Here is a 23588-nt window from a genome sequence, read left to right on the forward strand (position 1 = left end):
ATTAATAAAAAAAGAACAAATAAAGAAGGTCCCCATGCTCCCCAGTTGCCAACCATTGGAGATTCAAGAAAATGCCCCCCCCCCCACTAGATCATCTCAAATCAAAGAGGAAACGTTTCCCTCTAGGAGAGACTGAGCCGTGGCCAGGGAGAAGTGTCAGCAGCAGAGGCAGCAGCCCTGTGAGCGCGAGACAGTGCCGGGCTTCCCCGATCAGAGAGAGTGCTGAGAGCCTTCGGGAGGAAGACTGATTGTGGAGTAGCTACCTCCAGGCACCTAACTGGGGAAGTTGGGTTTGGTGACCCACTGAGCTAGAGCTGTGCCCTCAGGGATGAAGCTTATGGCAGAGTGGAATGACCTTTGGATATCTATTGGCAGTGCTAAAAGAGTTCTGTAACATCGTCTGAGCGGGATTGAGGCCAAGGAGCTTAGAGCCAGAGAGAGGCATGCCCGCAGGTTCGGCGGAGAGGACAAACAGACAGAAAGGATTGTATCCTATGCATTTCTTATCCTGTACAGTAAACTTGTTAATTTCCCTAATAAACCCCACGATCGTAAACCCCACAGTCATATGTTCTGTGAGTCGTGTGTGGCCATCGCAGTGAATTATGGGACTCAGTAGAGGAGTAGAGAGTGGTGTGATGTCAGAATTGGGAATGGCGGTTGGAGGGTGAGGGTATGAACGACTTTCTCCTCAGGGTATTCGGCCTGGGGTTGATGTCGATGGTCCCTCTTGTGAAGACAGAGGAGGTCAGAGGTCACTCCCACACTAACAAGACCACAGGCCACATTCTTAGACCAGAGAGCGATAACATCGCGTATTAATAAAAAAAGAACAAATAAAGAGGGTCCCCCTACTCCCCAGTTGCCAACCATTGGAGAGTTAAGAAAATGCCCTCTTAAATCATCTCAAATCAAAGAGGAATTTAAACCTGCCATTATAGAGCATTTAGGGAAAAAATTAGGAAGTGACATCAAAACAAATGGGGGGGGGCAGGAACAAGATCCGAATTTTTCTTGGAAGAAAACCCACAGCTGTAATGATTTCATTACACAACCTGAGGAATGAAAGTGAGTGGACCAAGCATTTGACTTCAGATACAAAATAAAGGCCAATAAAGCAAACCTCAGCAAATCCTGGAGAGCAGACTCTACACGTGACAGCAGACATTACCGAGTTAGGAACGAGCGTGATGTGAGCGACCACAAGCAGGCTCTGGGGTGAGTCTGTACACTCATGTACTCATGCACAAGTGTGGGGGGGCAGGGGAGACAGAGGTGCGAACAACAGGGACAAAACAAATGAGCCAGTCCAATATGACAGTGCAAGAGAACACACAAATGCTCAGAACTAGGAATTGGAAAGGAGACACAAGCGCAACAAAGACACAAGTAGAGTCAATTGCTGTCTAAATGCAAGAGTCTATGGTTTCTAACTCTACAAGACAGAGCACCCAAAAACCACCCAGGATATTCAAACCATCGAAATGGTGCCAGGGCATACACACACCAAGCCACACGAACCACCCCACCCCCGAGTCCATACCGAATCACAGCCACCTGACAGGGTAGAGCTGCCCCTGTGAGTTGCTGAGACTGTCAGTGTTCACCGGAGTAGAAAGCCGTCTCTTTTTCTCCCGAGGAACGGCTGATACCTTCACACTGCTGACCTTGTAGATGGTAGCCTAGCTCGCAATCGCTACCCTCCAGATGCATGTGCAGGAGAATGAGAACCCAGCTGCTGTTGAGTCAACCTTGACCCATCGTGACCCCAGGTGTGATAGGCATAGAACTATGCTCCATAGCGTTCTCAATGGCTGCTATTTTGTTATTGTTATTTTTGAAGTATATGAGCAGACCTTTTTCCAGAATTCTCTCCTACGGACTCAAGCCTCTAATTTTCTGGTTAGCCACCAAGCTTGTTCCACATGTACTCCATCCAGGGTGCAAACATCATCTCCCTGTGCACTTGCACTGGGCCCAGATTGCTTTGTGGGTCAATGTGCTCTCACGAGGGAAAGAGCTACGCAGACCCAAGCTATACGAACGCCTAGAAGCATGCGGCCAGTTTCCCAGTTTATTTTACAAAGTCCCATCGCCCTGACACTAAAGCCACACAGACAGCTCTGAAAGCGAAGCCATTATGCTCTATGCCCCAGACCTTAGTTTGGAACCAGGCACCGCCTTGGCTGATGCTGAGTCCTTATAAGTCACTGTCCATTTCTCAGATCCTGAGACTTCCTGGGTGCTGCGAACAGCTCAGACACCCTAGCTGCTAACCAATAGGCTGGCCTTTCAAAGCCGACTCAGAGGGGCCTCTGCAGAAAGGCCTGGCAATCTCCTCTGGAGAAACCAGCCCTGGACATCCTTACAGAGCACAGGTCTATTCTGACACACATGGCACTGCCCGCCCACCATAACCCACCATCAGCTGTCCTGGTGACCCTACTTATTCTGCTTTCTACCTTCCCTTCCCAGCTTCCCCCAGGCTCACAGAGCACCATGGTCAGAGCAGCCAGGGACAATTTAATCCAGAGGTATTTGGCCCCTAATCCAATCCCTCGGTCTCCTTTCAGTTCTGGTCCAGTCGGCTGTTAGCTAATGAGTGCTCATGTCAAAGCGATTACCGAGAGAGAACAAAGTTGTGTTCCACCCGCCTGTTTCTCCACACACATGGCTTCCTCTGACACCCGTCTCCACCCTGCCCTCACCCCACTCCGGCACTCCCAGCAACGCTCAGGAAGTTCTCAGTGGGGTCATGGCTGGCCTCGGGTACTGCGACAGGGTAAATGTCTGTTGTCTTAGGCCAAGCAAAAGCCCCAAGAAACAAGGCCAAACCAAATGAGGCCAAGAGTAGGCACGGCTGAGCCGGCCAGACGCCTGATGGAAAAATGCGCAGTGCAATTGGCCGGGAGCACTCATAGCCAGAGGGACGCTTTGAGGAAGTAAGAAAACATAAAAGACCAGACGTTGGTTTGCTTTTTTAATAAGGAAAGGGAAATAGATAATGAGAGGAGGGATCAGATATTTGGACAGAAAGGAAGAGGTGGGGATGGGAGTGGATAAAAAGGGGCTTCCCTACCTCAACAAGGAAAAACCCAATTTCCCAGAGTCTTTTCTAACCCCTGGTGAGTCACGTGTGTCAGAGTAGGGCTGTGTTCCTCAGGACTCCCGTTGGCGGTGACCTTCCTAAGTCAACTCCATGTCTTTCTTCCAGGATGGCTCTGGGTTGATCTTAACCTTCAACCTTTTGGTTAGGAGCTACGAGCTTAACTCTTTGCATCGCTAGGTAAGTCTTGACGTCCTTTAGGCTCCTTCTCTCTGGACTAAACTGTAAACTCCCTTCCTCAAGGTTAAAAAGCCACAGAGCCCAAGGCCCTCCTTCTTGAAGCCCACCCTCCTTTGTCCTTCCATCCACCTCTCCGTCCATCCACCCTGCATCAAACCTGGTGGACCATCGTATCTACCACGTGATTTGTGCAGATTCTGTAGTACGAAGGTGGGGGGGGGGCTTCTGGTTCAAAGACTGGGGAAAGTGCCCTCACTCTTCAGATTTACATTGGTTTATTCAGAGTGGGGCTTCCGCAAAGAGAGGATCTTTTAGAGCATGCTGACGTACGCCGTGGATCTCAAACAAGGCGACAGTGTGCAGTAGTCCCAAACTGACAGCCCCATTTTGGCAGCAAGGCAGAGCGGCCGTGGAATGCTCACTCCAGGAGCCAACGCTGTGGCCAGGGGGTGCTGGGTTTGAAGTCTAGCAATCCCAGGCAAACACTGGAGCCAATTCTGTGCTCAGCAGTTCTGAGGGCACAGTCGGCACCGTGTAAGGACAGCTCCCTCACCTCCTCCCTCCCACATGCCGGAAGGCTTGCAAGGTTGTGCCCCTGTCACTCTCTTCTTAGGGGGTCTCCAGCATTTATCCTGGTCTGCTTAGGGAATCATTTGTACATTAATAGGTGCTCCATAAAAGTTCTGTTCAGGAACTTTCTCTCTGGCCACCTGGCACTGACTGACTCTGCTGGTTGTCTACGATGAAAACTCTTGACAAACTGCCATGTTGAGTCGACTTGTTGAAGCCACAGTAAGCTTTTCCATGCGGTGGAGGGTGGTTAGAAAGCTTTGGCTCTTCTCCAGAGATGCTTGTTAGACAAGAAGTTAGAAGGTCCCCAGGGAACTCAGCAAACATGAACACAGTTCCTATACAAGCATGCAAATTCCCATCCAATGGGGGTGGGCAGGTGCCATGCCTTCCCCAAAGTCAACGAGGTTAAGCTTAATTCCCGGCCATCGAGTTAATTCTGGCTCAGTGATCTTACCGGGAAGAGAACCGTGATCCAGAAGCTGCAGATGTTTATGGGAGCAGAAAACCTACCATCAATCTCCTATGGATGAGGCTGGGGGTTTAAACAGCCGACCTAGGGGTTAGCAACCCACTGCTTAACCTACTGCACCTTGAGGCTTGAGTTTGGGGCTATGGACGGTGTGCAGACCTGGCCTCTTACTCATTCTGCTTGGTGAAGGAGCCTGCTTTCTTCCTGTACAGAAGACAGCTGTCTAGGGCTTCCTGATCTGGAGAAGACAGTGAGGGAGAGGCCCTGGATCCTCAAGCCTGCTTTCCTGGGGTGAGGATTCTACTCAGGTGAGGACAGCGGCTCACAGCTGTCTGCCTGTATAAATGGTGACAGAAGCTTTGGGCTCGAGGGTGGCCCTCCCTGGCCTCCAGCCTCTACCGCATACACCACACAACTCACTGCCCTTTGATCTGGGCTCTCCGGCCTTCCTAGGTCTTTTCGGGGTCTGCTGGTAGCACAAGCTCTTTAACTCTTCCCGGCTCACCCTGAACAACTTGAGCAAAAGAGACAAACATACATCCTGTCAAGACAAGAGCAAGGTGAAAGCGCACACCAGGGGCTCTTTCTATAGCAATCCATTCAATCTCAAGGCAGTAGGATTCAGGGCAGGATCGTAGAACAGGAAAAGGGCATTGGGGAAAGGCAGGATGCTCTGAATAAAGCCTGAGGCTAATTCACTGACATGTACAATGCTCGTTTTTTCAGTGGCACATGGACTATGGCTACATGAGACCTGACATTTGGGGAAGCTGGGTGACAGAGGGTACTCCTGGGAGGTACCCATGGTTAACATGTTTGGCTGTGAAAGGAAAAGCTTGGAGGTTCTAGTCTACCTAGAGATGTCTAGGAAGACTGGCCTGGGCTGCCCTGGGCTAGAATTCACTCAACAGCTAACTGTTGAGTGGGGTTGATTCATTTTTTTGTTTTGTTGTGGAGGACATGTATACAGTACCAATTTTGCCCTGATGCCGTGGATCTGAAATGATTCCGAAGTATAAAGGTTATTCAAGTAAACAAAAATAAAGTGCTTGCTTAGTGGACAGATCACATTTCTAGGACTCCATGGACACACATGGCCGGTGGCTACCCTACTAGACGGCACAGGGAGAGAGCATTTCCATTACGCAGAAAGTTCCACTGGTCAACGGTACTGGAGGCGCTCATTCAGTCTACCCAGGAACCCGTGCAGGGAACTCCCCGAATCTTGTATTTCATTCACATCTTCCCATCTGTCTGCTACTATTTCTCAGGATATCAATCATTCCTTCCACACTGCATATTAAACTTGCCCCGGGGGATTTTTAATATTTGCATCAATTACTAAACATTGCCTTGGGTTCTGTTTTGAGTTTAAACTTTGCTTCTCGGAGTCAGGCATTTAAGATCTTATTTTAATGATGTTAAAACAAGCAATGTAGGACATGCCCTCAGCATGGCTGCCACTCCCTCCATTGCATTTAAAAAAGTAGAATCTAATTTGAGGGAGGTTCTAGCTCTTTCTTCCTTCTTGGTAACTAACTGGTGTTTACTGGCATCCAGTAAACCTCCATTAAGAAGAAGCAGTGAGTCCTAGCCATAGGTGGCCCTTCCAACCCATTCTAGAAGCTCACAAAACTACAACACCAAACAGAGCTGAGCAGGTGGCTGTCTTTCTGCTCTTGGTCTCTGAGGGGAAGCTTGTTTGATGGGGTTAGTCTGTGGGCACTGCTGACATTTCTCCGTCAGGACTGACCATGTCTGATGCTTGCCACTGGCACAGGTGGTTGAGCATGACCCAACAATTCTTTCTACATGTATCCTCAGAGGAAGTAAAAACAGACATCGAGACTGTATGCCACCATCCACTGCTACACTATTCACACTTGCCGAAAGGTAGAAACGATGTAAGTGTCCGTTCACTGAGGAGTGGATCCGCCACATATGCTGACCGTGTACAATGGACCATTACTGAGTCCCACAGAGAAATGCAATCTGGATACATGTGGCAACGTGGCTGCACCTTGAAAACATCACGCGGTACGATGTCAGTCAGTCACACTGGGGCAAATACTGCTAGGATGACCCCTGGGTGAAATATATGGAACAGGCAAAGGAGAGAGACCAAAGCTTACCAGTGGTTGCTGGGGTGGGCTGGAGGAGGAAGGGAGCTCAGGGCTTTAGGGACATGGACATGCTGTGCAGGGTGATGGAGAAATTTGGAAATGGCTAGTCATGATGGCTGGACAACATGGTAGACAGACTTGATCTCTGTGATGAGAACTGGCAACGCCAGCTGAGACGGCCTGTGGTCTACATGGCGTACCAGTGCCCAGTGAGTCCTTCTAGCAAACGAGCAAACCAGAGGGCGGGTCCGGGAACCTGGGAGGTTGCCATTGGTTTCAGAAACAAAGGTGGCTGTTAGGAATTAGTTCCTGCATCCCCAAAAGTGATGCTGAAAATGGGGAGAGTAGAAGGAAATGTGGAACAAAACTCAAAATCATTAAAAAAAAAAAAAAGACCAGCTTACTGATCAGATAGAGACTGGTGGAACCCAAGAGCCTAGGGTCCCTTAGCTAACTGTTGGGAATGAAAATGAACTACTCTCCCACCCCTCCCCCTACCCACCCAACATGGTTCGACTTTCAGACAAACAACAGACAGAGTTATCAAGGGAGTTCACAAGCAATGCTCATGGCAGCAGCCGTGAACGGATCAAACGAAGCACTGCGCTGGGTCAATCTGCTGCACACACCTCTTTAAGTCATGAGAAGCTGCAATGTGACTTTGAGGACCAAGTTGTGACCAGTGGGACGCTGAAGAAGGCAGACCCAAGAGACATGCATGCATTTGGTTTATGGTGCCGGCGAAGTATCCTGGACCGCCAAATGAACAAACAAATCCGTTTTTGAAGAAGTAAAGCCAGAATGCTTCTTAGAGGTGAGGACGGTGAGCCTCCTTCTCACATACTTGGGACGTGTGGAGGACATCCTGCTTGGCAGAGTAGGGCGGTGAAAAAGAAAGCCCTTGGGAAGAGGGACTGACACTGTGGCTGCAATCACCGACTCAAACCTAACAACAAAGGCGAGGCTGGCGGCGGACCGGGCAGTGTGTGGTTCTGTGGTAACAGCGTTGCTGAGTCAGAATTGACGCAACGGCACTGAAGACAAACATAAGGGGAACGGTAATATTAGAGAGGGCCCCACACCTTAGGATAATGAACCAACTGAGGGAAAGAGGGCAGCATGAATTAAAGGGCAATATTCTGAAGTGTGGGGGGAAATGCCAGCCCCCCACCACTAATTACCGGTTCAATAGGTGCAATTGTATGGTTAATATAGATATAAAGATTATAATATATAAAGATTATAATAAAAGTCCTAGAGAGCATGAGAAATAGAAGAGAGATTGAAATAATGGAGTCAGACACATATCATGGTAGCATGCTCACCTCATCCCCTCATTCCTGCTTGGTGGTCCACGTGGAGATAGGGGGAGGGGAAGGAGGACAAAGGGAAAGGGAACAGGGGAGTGAGGATGGGGGAGAAAGGATGGGGGAGTGGAGGCCAAGAGGGGAGCCCAAGAGAGCTCTTTATTGCTAACCCAGGCCCTTTGTTCGTGTGTGTGTGTGTGTGTGCGTGAAAGCCCACTAATTACAGGTAGAGACATACGTCACAGGAAGGGGTTGCACTATAAGTTATACAGCAGTGAGAGAGGGACAATCTAGGGATACACACACTATAGGAAGAGGAGGGATTGGGGATATCATACATGTGACAAGATGGGCGGATCCTAGATTCAGGATGGCAACCTACCTTTGGATGTCCCTGAGCCGGTTTTACCTGTTCTCTGGCCCACCACAGAAACCATTATCAGTAGGGTGTAAACCCCACCGACAGGAACCAAGTTAATGGTCCCAAGCCTTTAGGGAGAAGTAGGCCATTGTCCTTAACAGTAGGGGGTGGGCCTACCTGTGGTGGGACCAGACCGGACTGCCTTCAGGGAGGATGTCTCTAAACATCTGACCTCCTACCATGTGCTGGCGGAAAAGCCTCTAATGTTTGGCATGTCTTTGGGGGAGACAAAACTGGGGGAAAGTCTCTTAGTAATCCCACACTGAAGTAACCCTTCAGGAGGAGCAGAATGAGGAGGGAGTGGAATGCATGCTGGCACACTGCAGGGCTGTCATCAAGTGAAGTCCGACCAGCTGTGCACAGGCTGCTGAAGGGAAACTCATGTGCTCTGTAAACTGCACTGGACTCACAAGAAAAGGTTAAAGGGGAGTGGGGGGGAGGGGGGAAGTGAGGGGGGTGCAGAGCGGGGGGTGGGGGGAAGGCATGCTACAGTCCCAACTCCTTGTACCCGTGAATCTGACCTTACTTGGAAATACGGTCTTTTCGGATGCTATCAATTAAATTGATACGAGGTCACACTGGAGTAGCATGAGTCCCAGTTCAACACCAGGGGAGCCTTTATAAAAGAGAAGAATCCCAGGGGGGCAGAGAGGACAGACTGCCAAGTGACACTGTAGCTGTAAGCCAAGACATACCTAGGACTAGCAGAAAAGTCTCTCAAGAGAACACGGTCTTGCCAAGCCCCTGAATGTCGATGGTGACGCTCCAGCCCGGTGAGACAATACATTTCTGTGTTTCTAAGCTTTCTGACCTATGCAGGAAGCTGCTGTCTAATTCTGCCAGTGGTGAGCGATGTGGGGGTGCTCTTGTTCCCTAGGCTCATTCCCTAGTCCCCAGTGGGCTGACCTTCCTAGTGCAGGTGGGTGTGTGGCCCCTCCCAGGTGAATGGACAGTACCTGTGGGAGGCAGAGAACTCCTTGGAGGCCCGGGGCTTGCTGGGATCCCAGGAGAGCTTCCAGGACGCTCCCAGGTGGTCTCTGGTTGAAGAAAAACAAACAAACAGAACAGCTTTGAGAATGTCATCAGGTGGAAATGTTAGGTAGCTTAGCCTAGGGAATTGGGAAGTCCATTGACGCATGCCCAGGAGAGCCAGCAAAGGACAAAGCTGGATTTTCCCGCCGGTGGGCTATGATGGGCGTTACACCTGGAGCAGCCCACCTGGGCCGGGTGATTGCAATTCAGCCAATGGGATCGACCTGGGGTCATTCACCACGCCTCCCCCGGGAACCCTTGAAAAGGCAGGGACCAGACGGGAGAGGGGCTCTTGGTCTTGTCTTGCTTGGGTGGTCTGGTCGTCTTCGTGGGAGGAGAGAGATCCTTGCATGTCCCGGAGCAGTCTGCCAGGCCGCATGGTCAAAGGAATCCTATGGGTGCCACGTAAAACCTGATGCTTCTTTGAACTCTCATTAAATTCACTTGGATCCCGAGCCCGGCTTCGGCGTGAAATCTTTCTCGCGTGGAGCCAAGGACCGAGGCTGAGATTCAGGCCGGAGAGAGAAACCTAACAAAACCTCGAAGTCTCACAGACAGAAGTGAAAAAAAAAAAAAAAGGGAACTGGCAGGTCTTCCTCTGAAACCTCTGGCAGAGAAAACCCTATTTCGCCTCCCATAATCATTTCCCCGCCAGACCCCACGGGAGAGTCAGAGCTATGGTGGCTGGTGGTCCTGTCACCTAGCAGCAGGGGCCAGAGGGGGATGGACTTCTAGCTGAGATCCTTGCGATACCTCCTAGTGCTTTTCTTTCATAACGCAGTCCAGAGGAGGGAACCCTGGCCCCAGGGTCTGCCAGGAGACGCAAGCAATCCAGAAAAGGAGGGTGGTTTCTAAGTCCTTCCCGGTCCCCTGGTGGCAGAACTGTTAGGAGTTGGGCTGCGAAGTACAAAGTCAGCAGTTCAGAACCACCAGTTGCCACCAGTTGCTCTGAGAAAGGCAGACGAGGCTGTCTGCTCCCATGCAGGGGCAGTTCTTCCCTGTCCTATAGAGTCACTATGGGTTGGAATCGACTGATGGTAGTGAGGGTTAGGGTCCGGGTCCCACAGGTGTACATCTTACTGAGAACCAACAAGTGAGCCCTGCTGTACCTGACTGCCCCTCCCTGCCCTCTCCCGCTGAGCACCCAGTAAAAGTCCGGCGAGAAACCAAGCTAGTAGGGCAGTGGGTTTGGGTTCGTTCCCCAAATGCAGTTTGACTCATATTTCATTGGCAGGATCAGAAGCTCTTCATTGACTTTTAATTCGGGTAAGCAGTGATACTTTCTCATGACATACGATTTGATAATCAAGAAAAACACTTCTCTGAAGTGAATAAAAATAAACGATGGGTCCTGGTGGCAGAGTGTTGGGCTGCTAATTGTAAAGTCAGCAGTTTGAAACCACCAGCCGTTCTACAAGAGAAAGATGTAGACTGACAATCTCGGAAACCCACAGGGGCAGGTCTACTCTGTCCTATAGGGTCACCAGGAGTCAGCATCGACTCGATGGCGGGGACTTTGGTTTGGGGCATAATCCCACTGGGAATCCCCGGGGGGCACCCACAGTTAAGTCCCTGACCCTGAGCGGCAGAGTTCACTCAGGGGCACTTTAGAGGACAAGCCTGGCGATCTCCCACTCTGCACACTTGGGTTACCATGAGTCTGGGCCAACTCCGTGGCTCCCAACAAGGGACTGATTATTTAGCAGAGAAGTTACTGATCTGCCACCATGTTTCTCCATAAGAACGCCGGTGGTGTAGTGGGTTATGCATAGGGCTGCTAACCAGAAGGTCAGCAGTTCAAAGCCACCAACTACTCAACAGAAGAAAGAGGAGGCTGTCTGCTCCCAGAAAGAGTTCTAGTCTTGGAAACCCCCAAGGGCAGTTCTAGTCTGGCCTACAGGGCCTGTGAGGTGACACCCACTCCATGGCAGGGAGCTTGGCTTTTCCCTGTTCTCTCATCCTTGCGCCCCCTCATGAATAGGGCTACCAGCAACAGATAAATTCATTATTTATCTCACAATGCAAGTGCCATTGTGAGCTCCAGTCACTTCTCCATCGAACATTCCAGCAAGAAGGCTGAGGGCCAGGAGGGCCACGGGTACCTGCTTGCCGGCTCTCAGAGCTCTCCGCTCACAGTGGGCTCTGACGGAAGGCCTAGCTGGGCTGTTCCAGTGCCCGAGGACATCTGGAGAGTGCTGCTGTCCTCTGCTGCCCCAGACGACCATTCCACCCACAGCAAGGAAGCCAGTGCTCAGGCTTTTCCAATAGGACAGTCTATAATCTAGCTATACAGCACTTCAGCCTCAAGCAGATGGGCTCAACCAGAGCAAGACCAAAGCAGCAGAAAGGGCCCAAGGGATTCTGGGTTTGCGGCGTCTGGAATTCTCAGAGGTCCTTTCTGAGTGACCCTCAGTCATCTCAGGTGACTACTGAGACACTGACCAAAGGAACCACTGACCCCCAGACCCAGAGTGCCCTTCCTGGAGGGGGCGAAGCATGCTCCTGAGAGAGCGCCTTTCATCCAATCCAATTTACCCCCAAACCCATTTTTCCCTAATGGCAACCGTAACTCAATTTGGCCCTCTTCTGCAGAACCAGGAAGCCAAAAACACAGCAAGCAACTGACTGTGGAGGAAGTGCCTAAGGGCGGTGACTGCTCCAGCCACCGATGCTACAGGCCAGGATTTCATTTTCCTATCCGTGGATTCCAGTGCCTTCCCAGGACGGGCCGGACTCTTAGAGGGGTGGGCGGTGGGGTGGGGGGCAGTGAGTATCCTTGAAAACTCAAACTCACTGTCATTGAGTAAAGGCAACTCTTGAAGGGTAGTGTAGAACTGCCCCTGTGCGTTTCTGAGACTATAACTGTTTATGGGGGTGGAAGGCCCCTCATCCGCCTCCCAAGGAGAGGCCAGTGGTATCAAACCACTGACCTTGCAGTTAGCATCTGATGCATAACCACTACCTCCCAGGGTACCATCCACTTTCCATCGCCTCATGTGCCTGGGAATGTTCGGTAATGAGCAAGGACGCCTGGAGGACTGACATCTCTGAACTATGGTGTTGGTGAAGACCATGGAATATATTGTGGAACCAAACAACTCCGCCTTGGAAGAAATATGCGTGGACAGTTCCTTCGAAGTGAGGACGCTGAGACAGCAACTCATTTCCGTCAGACACGCCGTTAGGAGGGAGCAATCGCTAGGAAAGGGCAGGGGGTCAGCGAAAAAGAGTGGCACCTTCAAGGAGATGGGCCGATGCATCGGCCACAACAACGGACACCGGTGCGATCAATGATGATGGCGAGGCCTGGGCTGACCTTTTGCTCCCTGTGATGGAAGGTCACTGGGACTCAAGGCCGGTGGGGTGGTGGGGTAGAAGCAGCAACAGCAGCATCCCAGTGTGGTGGGACACAGCCTTGGGGCCTTGCTCCTCTTTGTGAAGCCTGCAGTTCACGCCTCCCTCCTCTCTGCCTCTCCTTCTCCTCCTCCTTGCCGTCCCTCACTCTTCTTCCGCACTAACTGGATCTCTCCCCCTTGTTTGGTGGTAACTCCAACCACAGCCCCTCTCTCCACCTGTTTCCCCAACAGAGAAGTGGGTCTGCCTGCCGGGTGGCACAGTCCACCAACAACCAAACCCGCCGCCATCAAGTTGATTCTGCCTGATGGCAAGCCTACAGGACAGAGCAGACTTGTTCCTTAGGGTTTCTCAGAGAGAAGTCTTTTTTTTTTTTTTTTTAATTAAAGCGACGGAAGTCTTTATGGGAACAGACAGGCTCATCTTTCTCCCATGCAGTGGCTAGTAGGCTTGTGCCACTGACCTTGAGGTGGCCATCCCTGTTTGCTTTAAACCACTCTGCCACCAAGAAGCCTTCCCCACATTGTGTTCACTATAAATTAGTAAACAGCTCAGTTTTTAAAAGAGCAGAGGACATAGACGAGTGATTTACAGGGGGAAAATTACAGATGATCATCAAACATGACAAGATGCCCAGTCTTGCCTCAAATTGGCTACAAGCCATGACGACAAGTCATCATGTTGCCCATTGGACAGAGCTGTCATGTCTGACAAGACTGAAATGGGTGTAGATAGCAGAGGATAAAGAGGTGCTTTACCAGCCCGGCAGAAGGCTAAACTCTGTCCGCAAGTGTTCTGAGAAGAACGCACCATTATTTGGGAATTATAAAGGCAGACCCATTTCTCACATGTTAAAGAATGTTTGTAATTTTTAAAAAGTTTCATTTGGATTAAGATTTTCAAAGCCAAATTCATGTCGCTGTAAATAAATTCCATGGGAATTAAAACGTTTTAAGGAAAAATAAAACCATCAGTCCACCAGAAGGCTGGAACAAAACATTATTGCTTTTTGATGGGAAAAGGGTCCCCTGGTGGGGCAGTAGTTAAAACACTTGGCTGCTAACCAAGGGATCAGCGGTTTGAATCCACCGACGTCTCTGGGAGAAAGGTGAGGCAAGTGGTTTCCACAACTATTTCTAGCTTTGGGAACTGTATGGGGCTGTTCGACTGGAATTTAGTTCTACTCTACCGTATGGCGTTGCTGTGGATGGAATTGGTTGATGGCAGTGTGCTGAGGGGTCTGATGGCAAAAAAAGTGGGTGGCGGGGGTGTCCTCTCCAAAAGAAGAAGTCATCAAAGAAAAAACAGGGCTCATGGTCTAAAAACAAAGTCAAACTCCCTCTGCCAAGAGTTGATTCTGACTCATAGCAACCTTAAAACACAGGGTTTCCAAAATTAAATCTTCATAGGACCGGAAGCCTCCTCTTTTCCCAAGGAGGAATGGTGGGTTTGAGCCACTGACCTTGTGGTAATAGCAGCCCATCATGCCACCAGGACTCCCTGTCTATACACATAGAGCTTTAAAGAATCAAGATGAGACATTCAAATATCGTAAACAAATTAAAACTGCTTGCAAGAGGTGATAAAGACCCCTTTCTTTTTATTAAAAATAATTTTATTCGGGGCTCGTTCAACTCATCACAATTTTCAAAACATTTTCTTTCTACTTGAGCCCTTGGTATCAGCTCCTCATCCCCCCCCTCCTATTCCTCCCTCCCTCCTTTCTTCCTACCCACCCTCATCCTTGATAATTTATAAATTATTATTTTTTGTTCATGTTTTACACTCACTGATGTCTCCCTTCACCCACTTTTCTGTTGTCCGTCCCCTAGGGAGGGAGGTATATGTAGATCATTGTGATCAGTTCATCCTTTCTCCCCACCTTTCCCTTACCCTCCTGTATCGCTACTTTCATTATTGGTTCTGAGAGGTTTGTCTGTCCTGGATTCCCAGGGGTACCAGCTCAATAAAGACCCTTTTCTAAGAACTGCCCAACCCTAGATCTCCCCCATATAGACTCACATACCACTTGGCCACCACTGTATGGAACCAGGACCTATAGTGGTGGATCCAGCCATCTTCCCCTGTGAGCAGCCATGCCCTATCACATGCCTCCTGAAGAGGAAAGGGCAAAGGTGCAGAAAGACAGGTGCATATGGTGCAAACCAAGGAAAATGGATGTAAGACAGCACGAGGTCCTACAGACAGGGCAAGTGAGTTTGGGACCTGATGCTCCAGTCTGGGACTTGGTGAGATGTCCATGTATGCTTCTCATAAATGTCCCTGGTGACAAGCCAGTTTGGGGGGCTTCTATTAATGACAGTATGACAGCCCCCATTCCAGGACATACTGCATTGGCCAACACTGGCCCAGAGACCATTAGACCACCATCTGTGGTATTCTTTGGTGTCTGAACCCTCTTGTGGCTTCTGAATAGGACAGGTGGAGACATCGGTGGTTCGGTGATAGAGGCCTCACCTTCCAGGTGTGAGACCCAGGCTTGATCCTGGCCAGTGCACTGGTGGAGTTCATGCTGCTAAGATGGTACACTGGTTTCAGCCCACTCAGAAAACCTTATGAACCAGAGGGATTCGATCTGAACCCCCTGATAGGGGCGGCACAGGACCAGGCAGCGTTTCATCCCACTGTGTATGGATGGGGTGGCCATGTGTCAGTAATCACCCTGACCGTGGCCAAAGCCAACAGCAAGACACAAGTAGGAATTCATAATCTCCCCCTACTCCCCCGGAAAATCACACCACTTGGCTGCTCAGAAGCCTCTCTCCTGACGAGGTGGAATTTTCCACTTATACATCCCTGCTCCCACCCCCACCTCCCGTGAAACCCAGCCTCTATTCCCTTCCACTGCTCAGCACTGCTAATCCGGATATAGAAGCCTTTCCAGTAAAAGGTGTGATTTACATACATATATAAATAATGCTTCAAGTTACGCAGTGTGTTGCTTTCCACAAGCCGGTGGGGGTGGGGAGGCTGCACTTATTTTGGGAAAGAAAAGTAAGCAATGATCTCTCCGTGGTGTGGTCAACAAGACACCCGTCAACCCTGCTGGACTCCCAAGGAAAGTCACTCAGGCCCTGAGACACAACGGCCCCCTCCTGTCTCCTGCAGGCACAGTCCTTATGACGAGCCAGCACCGTAAAATAATAATGTATAGACATTCCAGGGGGAGGAGGAGCCCCCCACTTATTCCCAAACTCCCCGAGAGAGAGAGCACGCAGAACACAGAAGACCACCATACATGGAGGAGAAATACTGCTTTAGAGTTGAATGAAGTTTAGATTCTTTCAAAAATTGCATGCATGGAGAGGACTGAAAGCCTCAGTCCTTCAAGGAAATGTTAGGCTGCTAGAAACAGGGACGGCCTTCCAGGGATGCCTGAAGAAGAGTTTCTCAAACTTCACAGCGTCTCAGAATTCCCTGGCCAGACAAAATCCTAACACTGCCATCGACTCCATGTGCACTCACAGGGACCCTACAGGACAGAGTAGAACTGCCTCGGGGGGATCCTGAGGCTGTGCACCTGGACAGGAGCAGAAAGCCTCATCCTTCTACCATGGGGCCAAAGGTGGTTTTGAACTGATGACTTTGCAGTTCGAAGCTCGACTGGTCACCACTGCCAGGGCTCCTTAGAATCTCTGAGAGGGCTTGTTCAAACACTGATGGCTGCTCATTCCAGAGGGGAGTGGGGAATAACCACAGGCCAGTGTCCAGAGCACCCAGGGCATCGATGGCCATCTGGGGCAGGTAGGAGAAGGTTCGGAGTTATTGGTTCAGGGGCACTTGGTTCTGTTCAAAGTGCTGACAAATTTTGGAAACAATTGAGACGTGTGCAACATGGTGAAGATATTTAAGGTCATCAACCGGGGTGTGTAAAAATGATTGCAATGACAGATGCTTAGATACGTGTCTTTTGGCTAACCTCCCTGCCCTCCAGCTTCTCCACTGGAGAAAGATGAGGCTTTCTGTCCTTGTAGCCTTACTGCCCTGTGGGAAGCCACAGGGGCGGGTCTACCCTGCCCTAGGGTGGCTGAGTTGAAATTGACTAGATGGCAGTGGGTTTTGCATTTAAGAAGGCCTGTTTGATCATCTTAAGCAAGGTGTCCATTTACCTGTGAGCTCTGACCTCACTTCAGGTGGCTAAGGGGAGGGAGGTAGAAAGATGGGGGGAGGGTGGGGTAGAGAGAACAAAGGAGAGAGAGGGAGAGAGAAGAGAGAAGTAGGCGGGAATGTTGCAGGGGTGGCTGATGATGAGGCTGGAGGAGTGGGAAGGTGAGGTGAGGGATGTATGAGCTCCACATTTGGGGGACTAGCCTCACACCGATCCTTTTTGCACAGAGCAAGACAACCAGACAGACAGACACACAATCCAAACCAATTACAAATGATTTCCCGACTTGAAAGCACCAATTACTTCCTCCCTTCCCTCCAAACTAGATGGCAACAGGGAGGGAGGTGGCAGGTAGTCTTTCAGGACAGCCCGAGAGATGCCGCTTCAGTGGAGTGTGCTCAAAGCGGCGTAGGTTTTGAGTGAAGAAATGAACCAAGACCACAGGTGCTCAGGACCTTGCAGGATCCACTTGAGCTTTTCCTCTCCTGCACTTGATTCCAGACCTCGTCCTAAGAATGTCTCCTCAGAGGAAAGAGCTGAGTCAGTTCAGTGGGGACATGGCCTCATATAACAAGCACCCCGTCCATCTGCTGCCGTCTGGCTCTGACCTCTTGGGACCCTTGTCTGTGGTGTCGCCCTGTCCCGTCACTATGAACACATATTACATACTGCTATAGCGCAAACACTGTCCTTCCCTCACTCCAAACAAAGCACAGGAGTCCTGCTGGAGCAACACTTCAGCGCTTGGATACTAAGCAAAAGATCACAGGTTCAAACCCACCCAGTAGCTTTGTGGGACAAAGACCTGGCAAAACGCACCTGGGAAGACCTTGCTCTACTCTGTGACCGTGGGATCCCTCTGGGTGGAAAACCAACCTGATGGCACCGACCAACATCAAGAGCCTTTGCCCTGGAATCTGAAACCTTTCTCTGTGGATAGAATCTTGCTTGGAACATGACTTCCCTTGTTCTGTGAACCAGTGGTTCTCAACCTTCCCTTTAATACAGTTTCTCATGTTGTGGTGACCCCCTGCCCCCCGCCAACCATAACATTATTTTCGTTGCTACTTCACTAATGTCACTTTCCTACTGTGATGAATCGGGTGACCCCTGTGAAAGGGTTGTTCGACTCCCAAAGGGGTCGCGACCCACAGGTTGAGAACCGCTATGCTAATCAGATCTCACCAGCGTAAAGAGGGTTCTACATCAAATCACTCCTGAATTACAAACAGAGTGGATTAGACAAAGCGAGGCATTCACGGAGGGATGAAGACGGCACAGGAGGACCATCAACGAGCAGAGAAACTACAAGGAGGCCTGACAGACGGGCACAGAGTGAGAGCAGGGCAGCATTGTCACGCGCTCTTTGCGTGACCTCTACGAAACCCCGGCCCCTGCTGGCTGGGACAGGATGTCATGATGTAAGCTGAGCTTAGCAGGGTCCAGAGACACCCCGGATGGATTTTAGGAGGGGAGGAGGAGAAGTCAGGGAAGGGGAACAGAGGCCCGAGCAACGAGCAGAACAGAGAAAGACGACCGGTTAGGTTGGGGAATGGGCAGCCTAGGAGAGCATACAGACTTCTATTTTGGAGTAATTATTTTTATCTTATTTACAAAAGTAAGGCAAGTTTCAGGCAGAAACACCGAATAACACAGAAAAGCGAGGAAAGGAAATAAAAGGCCCCTGGGTCGGATCCAAAGCCACACACTGCACTGGGCAAGTCTGCTGCTCTTCAGAGTATTGGAAAGCAAGGATGCGATTCTGAGAAGCAAGGTGTCTGACCCAAGCCATGGCATTCTCCACCGCCTCATATGCAGGTGGAAGTTGGCCACCGAATGAGGGAGGCCCTAGAAGCATCGGTGCCTTCGAACTGCAGTGTTGGCGGAGAGTGTTGAAAGCACCGTGGGCCGCTAAAAGGACCAAGCTGTCTTGGAAGAAGCACGGCCCAGTGCTCCTGAGATGGCGAGACGTAGTCTTACATGCTTCGCACATGTTGTTGGGAGAAACCAGTCCCCGGAGAAGCCCATCTTGCTGGGTTAAGTAGAGTGGTAGGGAACAAGAGGAAGGCCCTTAGTGAGATGGCTTGATATGATGGGCAACCATGGGCTTGCCTTTGTAGTGGCCATCAGGGTCCACCTCTTGGGGCAGAAGAGCTTGAAGGGGTTTTGGGGACCAGCTCAACACGCTCCTTTAGAGATGGGGGCATGCGGCTGGAACTAGGAAAACATAGGGCTGGAAGCCTTGACGGCAAATTGTTGGCACGTGGCTATCAACCCACCCAATGGCACTGTGTCAGATAACCCAAGGGATTCTCCTCCATAACACAGGAATCACCTCGGGGGGGGGGGGGGAGGGAGTGGCCTGATGGCGACTTGTGGGGCAGCTGGTGAACGTGGCTTTTAGCCAAGTCCTTGAGAGCAGTCGAGAAGTAACTGGAGTATCTGGGAAGCAATTGCATTTTAAGGCTCGCTCTTCGTCTACAGGTTACATGAAATGAAATCCAACTTCCCTTCTCTTGGAGTAAGCTGAGTTCTATGTCCCAGGTAGCTACACACACACACAGTGTCAACCGAGAGTCCATGTCAATGTTAACCAAGGGCTCGGCAGTGCAACGGAACAATAGGCCGCCTGTTCTGCGGCCGATGTCAGCTGAACCTTATGTCAAGGGTTCGAGACCTCGGTAGCCCACTGCACGTTCTCTGGACAGGAGGAAGCAATGTCACAGCTTTGGCTCATAATTGTTAAGGGTGAGCAAGTCAGTTATGACTCACTGCCTCCTCCTGCACCATCCTCATAACCACTGCGTGAGCCCACAGGAGTAGCCGCCGTGTCAGCGCATCTCGAAGAACTCCTTCTGGTTTTGCGCTGACGTTAAAACCATATTGTGCTTCTCCAGGGACTAGCCCTTCCTGGTAACATGTCAAAAGGACTCAAGACAAAGTCCTTAAGAGTTTTCCAGCTATATTTCTTCCCAGACAGAGTTGGTCGTTCTTCTGCCTGTCCGTGGAAGATTTAGGATCCTTCTCCGACACGAACTCAACTGCATCCATTCTCCAGCCTTCGTTGTCCAGCACACGAGGCAGCTGAAAACACCCTGGCTCAGGTCAGGCACATCTCGGTCCTCACAGGAGCATCAACACTTTAAAAAGTGCAGTCGGACTGGCTGTTAAAATAATGCATTTCCTGCAACAGTTGGGGAATTGCTTCTGCTGTGACCTTTCTCTTCCTAATGGTCCTGACCACCAGGATCCCCTTCCTGGTGTGTTACATGGAATTCCGACACGCAATGTGAATCCAATGATGGGGGTGGGCAAGGGTGGGGTGGGGTTGAGGGAATCAGGGGCCAGGATCGCGTCTTTAGCATAATGCTCCAAATGACCACCCTGTGCCATTCCAGTTGTGGCTGAGTTGACCCCGACTCCTGGCAACCTCATGTGTGACACAGTAGAATTCCACGAGGTTTTCAGGGGCTGGCTTGGGGGATACAAACTGCCAGGCCTTTCTTCCTGGACTCAAACCTCCAACCTTACAATGAGCAGCCAAGTTTGTCAACTGCTTGCACCACCCAGGGCTTCCTCCCTGTGCTACATAAACTTGACTCTTCCCGCTGGTACAGATGGGAGGGTCTCTATTTCCTCTCCAGTGGAAGGCAACTCTGAGCGCCCAGATAGGCATTAACCTTAGCTGGCCAGTGGGCAGTGGGCAGGTTGTGCTCAACCATGACCCCAGGATGAGCAGACCCTTCTGGAGCCCGGCGCGGGGCTCATAGGGTGGGCATGCAGCAAACACATGCCTGGGGAATGACTAACTTCTCACCCACTTCTTGAGCGAGCACAGCCTACTGTGGAATCTAACTCTAATGGAAATAACCCAGAGAGATGTGGGGCAGAGTGGGGACCCAAAGCCCATGTGTAGGCAACTGGACAAGTTGCAGGGAGGAGATGAGCCAGTCAGGGTGCAGTGGAGCAACAATGAAACATATAAGTTTCCTCTAGTTCCTAAATGCTTCTTCCCCCAACTATCATGATCCCAATTCTGCCTTACAAATCTGGCTAGACCAGAGGATGGACACTGGTACAGAAAAGAACTGGAAACACAGGGAATCCAGGGCTGATGATCCCTTCAGGACCAGTGGTGTGAGTGGCGATACCAGGAGGGAGGAGGGAAGGTGGGGTGGAAAGGGGGAACCGATTATAGGGTTCTACATGTGACCTCCTCCCTGAGGGACGGACAACAGAAAAGTGGGTGAAGGGAGATGTCAGACAGTATAAGATATGACAAAATAATAATTTATAAATTATCAAGGGTTCATGAGGGAGGGGGGAGTGAGGAGGGAGGGGAAAAATGAGGTGTTGATGCCAGGGGCTTATGTGGAGAGTAAATGTTTTGAGAATGATGAGGGTAACGAATGTTCAAATGTGCTTGACACAATGGATGTATGTATGGATTGTGATAAGAGTTGTATGCGCCCCCAATAAAATGATTAAAAAAAAAGAAAGAACCCAACGAAAGAAAGAAAAACCCTACTACCAGACTCCAAGGTCCTCTTCCACCAACAAGGATCTGGTTTGGGGATATTCACGCCAGTGCTACAGATCGGGCCGATCCCCAACAGTTGTGCAGGATGCCCGTGGAAGGAGGGCGGAGGGGGTGTGGTGCCTGCTTCTGTAAAAGCTTCCAGGCAGAAGCACCCTCCAGAGTTAAAGGGGGGCGGGGGAGCAGTAATTGCCTCTAGCCCACAATGCAAGTCTCATGAACAAGGGAACATCCACTTCAGGAAGCAATTGGTCTTTGCAAACATGTAGCCATTTGCCTTTTGTCTGCCCACACCGCTCCTGAAAGGCGCAATTCAGGCCGATAATTAGAGCTGGATACAGAGAAGCCATTTAGTGGATACTTGTTGCTTGAAAAATCCATTCAAGTGGTCCTTGCCCACTCACTCATCAGAATGCAGCATATGCATAACTACCTTTTTTGGCTGGGAGCTCCTGTGGGGTTAGTGGGAGGAGAAAAGCCTCATCTTTCTCCTGCCATGTGGCTGGTGGTTTTGAACTGCTGACTTTGTGATTAGCAGCTCATGAGTCACCCACGACACCACTGGGGCTCCTATACAGTACCCTGGGGGTACTTTCCTGAATGCATAGACATTGGCTGTATAGGCTGATGAGGAAGTTTATAAAGCTCTGGAGAAGAGAGAGATGATAGAAGAAAATGTCAGAACTCCCTCAAATCTCCAAGCTCAGACTTTTTTGCTAGACTAAGTTTTAAGGTGGCAAGGATGGTGTTTATCTTGATTTGAGGACAGTGTGCTATGCAGGATATAAACTACAGTCGAAACCACCATTTAAAGCAGCGGTTCTCAACCTTCCCAATGCCGCGACCCTTTCATACAGTTCCTCATGTGGTGGTGACCCCCAACCATAACATTATTTCTGTTGCTACTTCATAACTGTCATTTTGCTCCTGTTATGAATTGTAATGTACCATATATACTTGTGTATAAGCTGACCCGAATACTAGCCGAGGTACCTAATTTTACCACAAAAACTGCATTAAAAATGTGCTGAAAAAACTTGGCTTATACACAAGTATATACGGTAAATATCTGATATGCAGGATGTATTTCCATTGTTACAAATTGAACATAATTAAAGCATAGCGATGAATCACAAAAGCAATATGTAATTATATGCTGTGAAATATTTATTTATAATTACAAATAAATGACATTTTGTCTTGAAGCATGGTGTAGCATGGGTAACAGTCTTCACGCCGGGTACTGTATGTGGGTGTATCTGCATGTGGGCAGACCTGCCTGGAGACAGATAGAGGAGCGGTGTCTCGGTTCCTAAGACCATTGGAAATATGTGTTTTCCGATGGTCTTAGGTGACCTATGAAAGGGTCATTCGACCCCCCAAAGGAGTCGCAACCCACAGGTTGAGAACCTCTGGTTTAAGGGGTTTTGACCGCAAAATTGCTGACACAACTCCTGCATACCTGACACACACAAACACCTGAGCTATTGTTTCAAAACTGTTAAACTGCCAAGACCTGTCCTTATATCTTGTTATACAGATAGGAAATACACTTCAGCCAGGTCCCCTGACAACACTTAACACTTACATATTACCCAGGTGAAGGGCTGTTCTTGGCTGTTTTATCTCATTCTGTATCCTGACACTGAAAACCTGAGTTATTTGTCTTCAAGTCGCCCTTCTGTGAGATTCTGTGGGAACTACAATATTGTATGGCCATGTCACCTCTAACCTCGGGACCATATTGCACACTTACCTGTGTGTTTGGGTCAGTATTATTTCCTCATTGGATTCCCGCCAGAGAAAATGGAAGTGAAATGTGCTCCTCCACTTGATAAGATCTGTCCCATGGAGTTATGCCTTCCCCAATTAGAAAACACTTCCCTTGCCCACGGCCATTCTGACCATGATGGACTACAATTCAGTCAGGTCTGGGGTGGGGAATGTACATTGTCAAGTTAAAACAAAACAAAACAAAACACCACCCCCAGGCTTTTTGGATGCCCACCTGACTCTGGGGCCACAGGCACCAGGAATCTCCAACTGGGACATCCAGGGAATTGCTTCCCAAGGACATAAAGAAAATTTACCAACATATCCACCATTATCACATTTTACTTCAAAGAAAGAAACAAATGTGTATTGAGCTATAACTCACATCTCATAAAATCAACTCTTCTAAAGAATATAGTGGTTTGCAGTATATTCACAGATTGGACACCCATTGCCATTATCTGAGAACATTTTCATCAGCAACCCCCCACACCCCACAAAAAAATCTCATATTCCCCCACCGTCAGCCAATTCCCCCACCATCAGCCAGAATCAAACTACCTCCTGTCTCTGCAGATTCACCT

General features: G+C 49.8%; 1 protein-coding gene across 1 annotated transcript in view; it reads right to left on the reverse strand.

Moving 5' to 3' along the window:
- Positions 1–23588, reverse strand: part of GAS7 (growth arrest specific 7) — a 286948-nt gene that overhangs the window by 63177 nt on the left and 200183 nt on the right. The window contains exon 3 of the mRNA XM_075561056.1: positions 9136–9216. Coding sequence (XP_075417171.1) covers positions 9136–9216 — 81 coding nt within the window. The remainder of the gene's footprint in view (positions 1–9135; positions 9217–23588) is intronic.

Source organism: Tenrec ecaudatus, chromosome 10 (genome assembly GCF_050624435.1).
Source record: "Tenrec ecaudatus isolate mTenEca1 chromosome 10, mTenEca1.hap1, whole genome shotgun sequence".
In the NCBI taxonomy this organism is placed as follows: domain Eukaryota; kingdom Metazoa; phylum Chordata; class Mammalia; order Afrosoricida; family Tenrecidae; genus Tenrec; species Tenrec ecaudatus.